The sequence below is a fragment of the Galeopterus variegatus genome, unplaced genomic scaffold (genome assembly GCF_000696425.1).
Source record: "Galeopterus variegatus unplaced genomic scaffold, G_variegatus-3.0.2 Scaffold1097, whole genome shotgun sequence".
NCBI classification, from domain to species: Eukaryota; Metazoa; Chordata; class Mammalia; order Dermoptera; family Cynocephalidae; genus Galeopterus; species Galeopterus variegatus.
The window spans coordinates 313190-327109 of record NW_007727208.1 but is presented as its reverse complement, the minus strand read 5'-3'; the positions used below and the strand labels follow the sequence as shown (position 1 = coordinate 327109).

Here is a 13920-nt window from a genome sequence, read left to right as displayed (position 1 = left end):
GACGGTCTCAAAAAGGACAAAAAAAAAAAAAAAAAAGATACAGTTATAATTTGAAATTTTGCAGATTGAGGACACATGGGTAATTTTGAAGAGCAAAATAATAAGGAAACTTAAGAAAAACAAATTAATTTTTAAATGTACAAGCAAAACAGAAAAATACATGGTAAATAAACCCACCAGATTCTGCTTTAAAAATAAATAAATCTATATTAGAAGTAAGAATGAAAAAGGAGTAGGGTAAATCCATACCCTATATGGAATATCCAAAAACATAAAATAATGTTTTTGTTAATTTCTGGTAATAAACTCAAAAACCTGAATGAAATGGCTGATTTTCTAAGAAAATATGACTGATCAAAATTGACCAAAAAGAGGTAGAAAACAGATGAATGCCATGCATGCAAGAATTAAGAAAGTTGATAAAAAGCTACCCCATGATAGGGCTAAGCCTAGAATACTTCCCATGTAAATTCTTTCAAGCCTTCAAGTAAAAGATATTTCTGCTGCTATTTAAACCATTACAAAACACAAAAGAAGAAGGCAGATCACTTGATTATTTTAAGTTGCCAGCATCCACTTGTACTAAAATAGAACAAGACATTAAAAAAAAAAAAAAAGGTGCGGTCCAATCACTTTATTGATGCAAAAGAACTTAAAGAAATGTTAGCAAATAAAGCACAGCATTATATTTAAAGATTAATACGACACAGCCAAGTGAGATTCATACCAGGAAATATGTTACTATCATTCACCTTGTAACAAATACAGAGAAAAAAATTTGGTTTAAATAGATTATACCATCAATAAAATTCAACATATATTCCTGATTTATTCCTATTTTGGGCAACTACAAAAATGAAAGAGTAAAGGTATCCCTATTAAAGTCAAGATTAAGGTAAGGATGGCCACAGTTGTTGGCCTAGGCAATTGGACATGAGCATGTCATAAGAAATACAAATATTGGAAAGGGGGGAGCAAAGTTATTTGCAGATAATATAATCATATACCCGAAAATCCAAAGAGAATCAACAGAATACCCATTAGAACATAAGAAAGTTTAATGAAGTGACCAATTATTTTACAAATGTTTTTGTAAAGACAAATAATATGAAGGAAAATATAATGAGGAAAAACACCTGTTGACCAGAGTCTTAAAATTACTAGGAATAGGGCCGGCCCCATGGCTCACTCAGGAGAGTGCGGCGCTGGGAGTGCAGCAGCGCTGGGAGCGCCGAGGCCACGGGTTCAGATCCTATATGGGGATGGCCGGTGCGCTCACTGCCTGAGCGCGGTGCGGACCACACAAAGCCGAGGGTTACGTTCCCCTTACTGGTCACAAAAAAAAAAAAAAAAAAAAAAAAAACTAGGAATAAAAGATATATCAACCTATGTAATGTAAAACTCTATGAGAGACATGAAAGAATGTTTTTATAAATGGCTTATTTCTAGATCAGAAGATTCAAATTATAAATATGTTGGCATCTGAAAATCTAAGGATTTAATTTTACAGCAAAGTATCAAAGGTCTTTTTTTCTGGGACTTTACAAAATAATTCTGAAGTTCTAGAGAATAAATATAGAATAGCCATTAAAACTTCTTTAAAGAGCAAAAAGACAAGACTAGACCATCCAATATTAAATGTTATAGTATTTAAAAGCAGTTTTGCAGAAATGAACAAATCAGTCAAATAGACTGGAAACAGAAATATACCCTCAAAAATGAGAATTTTGATTTGATCTGGCACTGCAAAGCAGTGGTGTTAAAACTGAATTATTCCATGAGTGAGATTAGGAACAATAGGCTTTTGAAAAAATCAGTTTTATTGAAGTCTAATTCACATTCAATAAACTGCACCCATTTAAAGTTTTCAATTCAGGGCTGGCCAGGTAGCTCAGGTGGTTAGAGTGTGGTTATAACACCAAGGTCAAGGATTTGGACCTTATATCAACCAGCCACCAAAAAAATAAGAATAAAATGAAGTATACAATTCTATGAGTTTTGACAGACGTATACACCCTTGAAACCATTACCACAACCAAGATACAGAACATTTCCATCCACCCCCAAAGTTTCCTCATGTCTCAAAAACTAGATTTTGAAAAACATAAAAGCTAAATTCTAACCTCACTCTTTATGTCAAAATACATTTCAGATAAAGACTGAAATGCAAAAAAGACTAATAGAACTGGCCGATTTGCTCAGTTGATTAGAGTGTGGCGCTAATAACACCAAGGTCCAGGGTTTGATCCCATACTGGCCAGCTACCCCCAAAAAAAAGACTAACAGAAGAAATTAAAAAGGCATAGTGTTCTAATAATATTGATGGTAATTCTGAAAATGACATAAATCTCACCACAAGAAATTGATAAATTTACATCAAATTATTTAATTTCTGAACAGCACAAAATATCATAACCAAAGTCAAAGTTCTAACAGACTAGAAAAATTATTTTCAACACAAATGACAAAAAAACAGTATCCTTAATATATAAGATCTTACAAGTCAATATGAAAAACATAAATATCCTAATAGAAAGTCAACAAGGAAAGTAAACAAGCAATTCACAGAAAAATATATATATACTAAAAGTAAGATTTATACATTGTCAGAGAATTTTCATTTTTATTCTCACTTGTAAACTTCTGCAGTAGGGAGACAGTTATTTTGAACGCCACTTCAAAAACTAAAAAACGGTTTGGCTTTTCATTGCTTTTAAGAAAAACTAGGCCTAGGATCTACAGAAGCACTTCAAAAATTCATTGTAAATTCAAATACATTTGAAGTGATTAATAATTACTTCATTACAAAAGGTTCTTTATCCCCTACACTATAATCATGTTTTGTGACTTTACCTAATTTTGTAAAAATGGATTTCACGGTTTCTTGGCATCCATACAAATAAAAGTATTATTTATGTGGGAAATAAGATGCTTTGACAGCAAGAGGCAGTATTTCTTTATAAGGCTTAATTTTTTTTTTTATTCTAGAATTTTTAACATACCTTTTTACCAGGAGAAGAGGGTTTAAAGGGGATTGAAAGTAATACTTTCTTTTCTTCTTTTTTAATTGGTGGTAAAGGTTTCTCCGAAAAATAAGGATTACTGTCAAAATATTCCCTTGGGTAAAGATTTAACTTGAAAGGTGACCCTTTAAGTAGACGAAGGTGTTCTTCATTATCTCGCTGTAAAAGAGAGAGTTGGATGTTACATAGCATAAATTACATAATTTGAAAATAACTTAGAGTCAAATCTTTCTAAAAATTTTAATATAAACACGTAGATTCTTTGATACATACTTCTGGGTGCACTATTTTTAAACATTCCTTTGTTAAGTTCTGTTATTATGATATAAAAGATATGCCAACTTATGAACAAGCAAGAACTATGATTATTCATTATTCACTCAAATTTCTTTCAGGTATAGAAATCTATTCATCACCAGAACAAATCTATATTAACTATCTGAGTGGAATGATGTTAAAAAAAAAAAAAAGACTGGTCTCTAGTTCAAACCCTAGCTCCTTCCTGCTTTTTAGCATTTTTCAGCATTTCTGGGAAAGTTATTCTTTCAGTGTCACATCTTCAACTGTAAATGAGGGTGATATTATCTCCCCTTCCCACTAAATGCTGTTGTAAAGATTAAATGAGATTATGAATATAAAGCACCTAGTAGGCCTACAATAAATGTCAGTTTTTACTTCTAAGAACAAGAAATACTTAATTTTTACATTATGACATTTTTATAGCTACCTAGTATTCAAGCAAAACAGATTTTTTTTCCCTCCTATGTTGCAATCTTTTCTATGGGACAATACTAAGTATTAAAATTGATAGCTGTTAAGAAAGTAGCAAAAAAAATTCATGTTATGAAATATAGATTCAAAAAGACAAAGTAAATATTAATAGTTTTTTCTCACTTTTTTGCAAATATCAAATCTAATATTTCATCATTCAACAAACTGAACTGAAAACATTTGATAAATGAACTTTAAAATAGGTAGTTATTCAAGAGAAGACTAATTTTCACTACTAGGAATGCTGCTCTAGCACTTTCAGAATTTTTTACTACTTTTAGATTTTTCTCCTGCTTTTGCTTAACTTCTTTCTCCAGCCTGTAGAACTGTCACCCATTCTTGGTGATCTGCTCTCCCCTCTTCCACATCACAAAGATGGTGGTAATTATTCTGTGTATCCTTTTAGCCAGTGTTCCTCAAAATGTAGTTTTCATGGGAATCACTTGATAATTTATTTAAATTACAAATTATCAGCTCTTCACTCAAAGATTTCTGACTGCATTGGTATGCTGTATGGTCCATTAATCTGCAGTTTTAACAGGCACACCAGGTAATTCTCATGCATGTTATCATAAAGTAATGTCTTAAGGATCACCTTTTACTAGAGTGTGCTCACCTTTGATCAGAACAATATTGTATTTGTTTTACCAACTCCTCCCTAGAGTTTTCAGTTGAGTAGTAATCAGCATGTGTGTGAGAAAACTACTCAAAGCCAAGAAAAGAACCACCTGAGAAAATTAGAGGTAACAGTGTCTGGCTGTCCCATGAAGCTGAGAATAGTGCTGGTTCCCATCAGCTATGCTAGAAAATTACATTATTCACAGGGCATTGGGTAGAGTAGCCAGAAAAGTCTTGCCTCAGTAGTAGGGAATAATTAGCCCTAGACCTAGAACTGTTCCTGTCCCACCTAACAAACTAAGATTTAACAAATCTTAAAAAGGAAGATCTGAAAAGCAAGCCACTTCTAAGTGATTTAACTGCATTCCAGAATAAAGCCCAAGAATATTTATAAGAATACAAAAATATACAGCACTCAACAAGGTAAAATTCCCAGTTCTTGACATCCAATCAAAAATTACCAGTAAAGCAAAGTCGGAAAACATGACCCACCCTGAGAAGTAAAATCAACGATTCAATATCAAACAAGGCTGTCATAGATGTTAGCATTAGCAGAAAAGTGCATTAAAACAGTAAATATAACTGTATTCCAAATGTTCAAAAATTAAGTAGAGACATGTAAGATATTAAAAATACTCAAACTTCTAGAGAGGAAAATCACAATGTGTGAGATTAAAAAATACATTAGATGGCATTAATAGCAGATTGGACATTGCAGAAGAATAGATTAGTGACCTTGAAGACATAGCAATAGAAACTATCCAAAGCGAATACAGAGAAGGAAAAAAAGAGAATTTTTAAAAAGTGAATAGGGCATCGGTAAACTGTGGGACAATTTCAAGAGACCCAATACACATGTAATTGTAACTTCTGAAGGAAAGGAGAATGAGGGAGGGATTAAAAAAAATGAAGAAATAGTGGCAGAAAATCTTACATATTTGATGAAAACTATAAACCCACAGATCTAGGAAGCTCAATAGACTCCTAGTAGCACAAGAAGTATGAGAGAGAGACACCAAGGCACATCATGATCAAATTGCTCAAATGAGTGACAAAAAGAAAACCTTACGTGTAGCTGGAGAAAGAGACACATTACATATAAATGAACAAAAATGAGCATGACAGCAGATTTCTCATCAGAAACAATTCGAGCAATTCAAGTGGAGTGACCTTTTTAAAATACTAAAAGAAAAAGCAAGATGCATTTTTCCAAATTACTTTCAGAGTTAATTTTTGGAAATCAAGGAACATAAAATTTCTGACTTATTCTGAAAATGAGAATAAGAGAGCTTTTATATAAGGAGAGAAAAGTATCTTATATTTATAAAGTTTAGGAGAAAGACTGGGCCACTGATAAAATTATATTGTATGTAGTTATTCAGTATGTATGCATTATTATTCCTACAGATGAAAAGTAGTTTATATACAATTTTATATAAACTGCGTAATCCATACATAGAAATAGAGTTGCTTATTTTCACATGACCAAAGTTTCTGCCCAATTTAATAGAAAACTTTTCCTGGGTTTGGACATGATCATTTGCAGAATTGGCCACTATCCTATCTCACACTGCCATTGCCATTTAAAATCACCACAGCAAAACTGCTGAAGCCTACATACCTAAAAACACAAAAACAAAAAAAAGTAACAACGTGATTGCCATTTAATTTCTGTTGCTTAAAGTCCAAACTAACTTAACTTTTTATTACTATCAGCTTTCTTTGAGTCATATTGATATTGTTAAATTACATCATTCTTATAAAATTTATAAGGGTTCCTCTATTTATTCACACATAGACATTCCCATATACATAAACAGGTTTTACTGTAAGTCAAATACTGTATAAAGTGAGTGTAAGAGGCATATGCCAGTACATTTTAGTTTTTATTTTTGCCATTGTAAAAGGCAACGGTTTTCTCCCATCCTTTCACTTTCTCTCCTACAGGGTATTCATCCACTCCCTACCCCCCACTTTCTCCCTGCACCCTACCACTCCTTCATCCCATTTGCTCACCGTAATAGCTTCTTTTTTAAATTATTAATTTTTGATTCTTATAATTGGAAGAGGGAGACAGAAAAGAGAATGAGAGGGAAAAAATAATAAAGTAAAAAATAAAATTATTAGTTTTTTTCCTAAAAACTGTCAAAGTTTTATTAGTGTATTGACATATTTATATGGCTTATCCCCAAATGTCACAATGTGGTGGTGGTAAACTTTTCTTTAATTGACACGTAATAATTGCACACATTCATGAGGCACAGTGCAATATCTCAATATATGTACACAATGTGCAATGATCAAACCAGGGTAATTAGCATATCCATCATTTCTTTATGCTGGCAACATTCAAATCCCCTCTTCTAGCTACTTGAAAACATACCATAAATTATTGTTTACTGTAGTCACCTTGCAGTGCCATAGAACACTAGAGGTTATTCCTCCTATCTAGCTGTAATTTTGTATCCGTTAGCCAACCTCTCCTTGCGCCCCCCTCCAACCCCCTTACCCTTCCCAGCCTCTAGTAATCACTACATTATGGTTCTTGGTCAGCCCAAAAGTATTACCTTTACTTTCTTTGGCACAAGACATTAGGGTGTGGTGGGAATAAGATTAAGGGTTAAGATATGACTCTGTACTTAAAATAGAACATAGTTGATCAGGTCAAGTTAATAGAAGTTGCACAGTTAGTTTAAGGAGATATAGGACAGATGTGATAATCTACAGCAGGAGATAAAATTCATTCTGGAAAAAGCTGAGAAGATCTACAACAAGATGTGGAAATCTAATATCAAAAAGGTAAAATTATCACAATTCATAAACATCAATCTGCCATTTCCCCTGTGATACAAACCAAATTAGATCACAAGTGAATTCTCAAAGTTATCCAAATAAGAGAAAGTTTGAAAAAATTCAAAATAGATTATTTTACCTTATAATTTAGTTTTGGTGCATCATAGAAATCAGCAGAGTGTGAAAACTGTTTACCTATGGTAACATTGGCATAGCTAAGGAAGGAAAATAAGTGATGGTGATTTCAGGGTTCAGAAATTTTTAATTTTTAAAAAAATTCAAAACAAATGATATGAAAGTATTAAAAATTCCTTACCCATATCCAGTTCCTTTCTTTCCTGGGTTTGTGTATAAATTCTTTCCAGGTGCCTGATATTTTTCTCTGGGTTTTGACAGTGCACTGAAGAATGGAACTGGACCACCAATTGTTCCGTAGTAGCTTCCTAATCCACATCTTAAATACAATTTTTTTGTTGTTTTTTTAAAAGGAGGTTTAAATGGCAAATTTCATGTTATATATATTGTACTATAATTTTTTTAAAAGTTTGGAAAAGGAGAAAAACATGCAATGGAATTGGCTTAGCCTGAATTTGTAAGAAAAAAAATTTTTTTAGTTTTTAATATAATTTTATTTTTCTCAGTTTTCAAAGTCACAAATTTTGAGATATGTTTTTAATATTTTTATGCTTATTTTAAATGTTCCACATAAATAGAATTTCATAATATTCAGTAAAGCAGAACAGTTCCCATTAACTCAGTTAACTATATCCATAAACAGGCCCTTTTGTGTGTGTGTGTGGTTTCTTTTATAACTTTAACATTTACTTATACATATTTGTGGGGTACAGTGTTTTCTTTCAACACATGCATATACTGCAAAATGATTCACTTAGGGTAGACACCATAGTTTTGTACCCTTTACTCCACCATTTCTCCTCCTCCCATCTGCCTCCCTTTCTGGCCTCTAGTAATCATTATTCTATTCTCTACTACTATGATAACTTTTTTTTAGCTTGCAAACATGAGTGATATCATGTATCGTGCAGTATTTGTCTTTCTGTGCCTGACATACTTCACTTAACAGGATGGTTTCCAGTTCCATCCATGTTGCTGCAAATAATAGGGTATATTTATTTTTTATAGCTGAGTAGTATTCCATTGTGTATATATACCACAGGATTTTTTATTCATTCATCTGTTAATGGATATTTAGGTTGATTCCATTTCTTGGCTATTGTGAATAGTGTTGAAATGAACAAGGGAATGCAGGTGTCGTTTTGATATATTGAGTTCATTTACTTTGGTCTATACCCAGTAGTGGAATAGCTGGGTCATAAGGTAGATCTATTTTTAGCTTTCTGAGAAACCTCCATACTGTTTTCCACAATGGCTGTTCCAATTTATATTCCCACCAACAATACAGGAGGGTTCTCTTTTCTCCACATCCTCACCAGCATTTGTTATTTTCTGTCTTGTTGACAATAACCATTCCAATTGGAATGAGATATGTCATTGTGGTTTTAATTTGCATTTCCCTAATGATTAGTGATTTACAGCATTTTTTCATGTACCAATTGGACATTTGTATGTCTTCCTTTGAAAACTTCTGTTCATGTCCTTTGCCCATTTTTTAAGTTATTTGCATTTTGCTGTTGAGTTCCGTATATATTCTGGATATTAGCTCATTGTCTGATGTGTAGTTTGCAAATACTTTCTCCCATTCTGTAGGCTGTCTCTTCACTTTGTTGATAGTGTCCCTTGCTGTGCAGAAGCTTTTTAGTTTGATGTAGTCCCGTTTGCGTGTTTTTGCTTTAGTTGTCTGTGCCTTTTAAGTCTCGCTCAAAAAAGCACTGACCACTTCCATTTTGTGTAGCACTTCCCCTATGTTTTCTTCTAGTAGGTTTTTGGTTTGGTATCTTAAATTTAGGTCTTTTATCCATTTTGAGTTGATTTTTGTGTGTGGTGAGAGATAGGACTCTAGTTTCAATCTTTTGCATGTGGATATCCAGCACCATTTATTGATGAGCTTGTCCTTTCCCCATTGTACAGTCTTGGCACCTTTATTGAAAATCAGTTGGCTGCAAGTGCATGGGTTTGTTTCTGGGCCCTCTATTCTGTTCCACTGGTCTGTCTTAATGCCAGTACCATGCTGTTTTGTTTTCTATAGCTTTATAGCATATTTTGAAGTCAGGAAGTGTGATACCTCCAACTTTGTTCTTTTTGTTAAAGATTGCTTTATCTATAGGGGTCTTTTGTGTTTCCATAGAAATTTTAAGATCATTTTTTCTCTTTCTGTGAAGAACATCATTGGTATTTTAAGAGGGATTGCATTGAATGTGTAGATTGCTTTGGGTAATAGGGACATTTTGATGGTATTAATTCTTCCAACCCATGAACACTGGATATTATTTCCATTTATTTGTGTCTTACTCATTTTTTATTAAACCAATATCTTATAATTTTCATTGTAGGGTTTTTTTCACCTCCTTGGTTAAATTCTCTACTGGTTATTTCATTTTTTGGTAGCTATTGTGAATGGGATGACTTTCTTGATTCCTTCTTCAGCTGTTTTGTTATCGGCATATAGGAAGGCTCTTGATTTTTGTGTGTTGATCTTGTATCCTGCCACTATACTGAATTCATTTATTACTTCTGGTAATTTTTTGGTGAAGTCTTTAGGGTTTTCTGTGTATAGGATCATGTCATCTGCAAATAGGGATGATTGGACTTCCTCCTTTCTAATCTGTATGCCCTTTATTGCCTTCTCTTGCCTTACTGTGCTGGCTATAACTTTCAGTACTGTGTTGTATCAGAGTGGAGAAAGTGGGCATCCTTCTCTTGTACCAGATCTTAGAAGAAAAGCCTCTAATTTTTGTCCATTCAGTATGATATTAGCTACAGGTTTGTTGTATATGGCATTTGTTGTGTTGAGGTACATTCCTTCTATACCTAATTTGTTAGTGTTTTTATCATGAAGGGTGTTGGATTTTACCAAATGCTTCCTCTGCATCTATTGAAACTATAATGTGAGTTTTTTCCCCCTCGTTCTGTAGAAGTGAAGTATCACATTTATTGATTTGCATATGTTGAACCATCTTTGCATCCCTGGCATAAATCCCACTTGATCATTGTGAATGACCTTTTTAATGTATGTTGGATTCTGTTTGCTAGTATTTTGTTCAGGATCTTTGTATCTGTGTTCATTAGGGGCATTGGTCTGAAGTTTTCTTTTTGTTGTGTCTTTTTCCAGTTTGGGCATAAGTGTAATACAGGCCTCTTGGAAGTACTCCCTCATCTTTCATTTTTTGGAAAAGTTTGAGAACAATTGGTATTAGTTCTGTTTGGTAGAATTTGGCAGTAAAGCCATCTGGTCCTGGGATTTTCTTTGTTGGGAGACTTTATTATTGCTTCGATCTCAGTACTCATTATTGCTCTGTTTAGGTTTTCTAGTTCTTCATGATTCAACTTTAGTAAATTGTATATGTCCAGGAATTTATCCATTTCTTCTAGTTTTTCCAATTTGTTCACCTGTAGTTGCTCATAAAAGTCTCCTATGATCCTTTGTATTTCTGTGGTAGCAGTTGTGATGGCTCCTTTTTCATGTCTTATTTTATTTATTTGAGTCTTTTTTCTTCATTAGTCTAGCTAAAGGATTATAAATTTTATCCTTTTGAAAAACCAACTCTTTGTTTCATTGATCTTTTGTACTGTTTTTTAAATCTCTAATTTATTTATTTCTTCTCTGATCTTTGTTATTTCTCTCCTCCTATTGATTTTAGGTTTAGTTTGTTCTTTTTCTAGTTCCTTGAAGTGTTACATTAGGTTGTTTATTTAAAGTCTTTTTTTTAATGTCACATCATATTTTTTACTGTGATATAAACAAATAACATAAAATGTACCTTCTTAACAAATTTTAAGTGTACAGTAAAATATTGTGAACTACACGCACATTGTTGTATAGCAGATCTCTAGGACTTTTTGGTCTTGCATGACTGATGCTCTATACCCATTGAATTACAACTCTTCATTTTCCCCTTCCCCCAGACCCAGCAACCAATATTCTACTTTCTGCTACTGAGAGTTTGATTGCTATAGATACTTCATATAAATGGAAGTATTTGTCCTTCTGCAGCTTGCTTATTTCACTTAGCATAATGCCCTCAAGGTACAAACGGATTGTTCTATATGCGACATTTTCTTTTTTTTACGCTGAATCATATTCTATTGTATGTATATACCACTTTTACTTTATCCATTCATCAGTAGATGAAGATTGGGTTGTATTTACCTCTTGGCCAGTGTGAATAATTCTGGAAGTAACATGGGAGTAAAAATATCTCTTTGAGATACTGATTTTAATACTTTTGGATAAATACCTAAAAGGATTGCTGTGTCATATGGAAATTCTACTTTGAATTGTTTGAGGAAACTTTGTATTGTTTTTCATAGTAACTGCACCATTTTACAATCTCACCAGCAGTGCACAATGGCTCCAATTTGTCCCCAACCTCACTAGCGTATTTTTGGTTTTTGTTTTGTTTTTTCTTCTGCTTTTTGGTTTTGTTTGTTTGTTTCTTTTTCTTTGCATAATGGTTATCCTAAGAGGTGTATGGTGGTATTTTATTGTGGTTTTAATTTGCGTTTTTGTGATATGTAGTAATGTTGAGCACCTTTTCATATATCTGTTGTCCATTTGTACATCTTCCTCAGAGAAATGTCTATTCAAGTCCTTTCAAGGCCTATTTTTTTGTTGAAGTTACTTCTTTGTTGTTGTTGCTATTGAGTTGTAGGAGTACTTTATATATTTTGGTTATTAACCCCTCAACAGATATATGGTTTGCAAATATTTTCTCCCATTTCGTATCTTGTTTTTTTCACTCTGTTAATTGTTTCCTTTCCCATGCAGAAGATTTTTTAGTTTGAGGCAGTCTCACCCACCTATTTTTGCTTTTGTTGTTGTATTTTTGGTGTCATATTCAAGAAATCATCATAGAGACAAATTTCAAGGTTTTATGTTTAAGACTTTAAAATATTTTGAGTTGATTTTTATATATGGTGTGACATAAAGATCCAATTTTGGCTTTGATTCTTCAGTGTCCTTTGTGGTTCCATATTAATTAATTTTTTTTTATTTCTGGAAAAAAATGCCACTGGGAATTTAATATAGATTGCACTGGATCTGTAAATAGCTTTGTGATGTTTGGAAATTTTTAACAATATTAAACCTTTCCACTCATGAACATAGGATGCCTTTTCATTTATTTATGTCTTCTTTAATTTCTTTTATCAATGTTTTTAGATTTAATTTAATTTTTTTTATTGAAGCATAATTTATTATACATAGTTTAGGGGTATAGCATTGACTACCATCACCTGTGTCCAACATGTGTTGACCAAATCAATATCATTAGCATATTCATTACTACAAATTGTAATTATTCTTTATGCCCCTTACCCAATCTCTACCCAACCCCCCTCTCCCTCTCCACCTCCCACCTCTAGTAACCAAAAGATTTGTTCCCTCCTTCTGAAAGATCAATGTATTATTGTAGGCTTTTCTTTCTGTCTTTCTCTCTTTCCTTCCTTCTTTCTTTCTTAGCACCCATTTATGAGTGAGGACATGTGGTATTTCTCTTTCTGTGTCTGGCTTATTTTGCTTAACATAATTTTCTAAAAGCTCATCCATGTTGCTGCAAATGGTAGAATTTCAGGGTTTTTGTTTGTTTTTTATGGCTCAGTAGTATTCCTTTGTGTATATATACCTCATTTTCCTTATCCAGTCATCTGTCAGTGGACACTTAGGTTGGTTCCATATTTTGGCTTTTGTAAATAGAGCTGTGATGAACATGGGAGTGCAGAAATCCCCTTGACATGATGATTTCCATTACTTTGGGTATATAGCCAGAAATGGGATTGCTGGTTGGTGAGACTGTGAAGTAGTATGGCCATGATGGAAAACAGTATGGAGGTTTCTCAAATAGAGATAGAACTACCATACCATCCAGCAATCCACTTCTGGATATACACTCAAAGGAATTCATCATTTCTTCTTTTTTGATGTAGGCATTTATTGCTATAAACTTCCCTCTTAGAACTGCTTTTGCTATATCCTATAGATTCCGGTATGTTGTTTTTTCAATTTCATTTGTCTCCAGAAATTTTTTAATTTCCTTTTGATTCCTTCTTTGACCCATTCATTGTTTAGGAGCATGTTGTTTAATTTCCATATATTTGTATGGTTTCTAGTGTCCCTTTTGTTGTTGATTTCTACTTTTACTCCATTGTAGTCAGGCAAGATAGCTGATATGATTTCAATTTTTATAAATTTGTGGACACTTGTATTGTGACCTACCATATGGTCTGTTCTAGAGAATGTTCCATGAGCTGCTGAGAAGAATGTGTATTCTGCAGCTGTTGGATGAACTGTTCTATAAATGTCTGTTAGATCCAGTCAGCTTATAGTAGGGATTAATTTTTATGTTTCCTGGTTAATTTTCTGTCCTTTGCTGAAAGTAGGGTATCAAGTCTCCAAATATTATTGTGTTGAAATCTCTCTCTCTCCTATTAGGTCGAACAGTAATTGCTTTGTGTAAATGGGTGTTCCTTAGGTGGGTCTGTATTTATTTAGAATTGTTATATCCTCTTTTTGAATCAATCCCTTTATCATTATTTAATGACTTTCTTTTTTTATTTTCCTTGACTTGAAGTCTATTTT

The 13920-nt window shown here is 33.0% G+C and overlaps 1 protein-coding gene across 2 annotated transcripts in view; it reads right to left on the bottom strand.

Annotated features, from left to right (window-relative positions):
• LOC103592150 (chromosome unknown open reading frame, human C4orf47) overlaps positions 1–13920 on the bottom strand; it is a 33491-nt gene that overhangs the window by 10605 nt on the left and 8966 nt on the right. For both annotated transcript variants that reach the window (XM_008574753.1, XM_008574754.1), the window contains exons 3-5: positions 7522–7659; positions 7345–7420; positions 3003–3182 (exon numbers count right to left, since the gene is read on the bottom strand). In XM_008574753.1, the coding sequence (XP_008572975.1) occupies positions 3003–3182; positions 7345–7420; positions 7522–7659 (394 nt within the window). The remainder of the gene's footprint in view (positions 1–3002; positions 3183–7344; positions 7421–7521; positions 7660–13920) is intronic.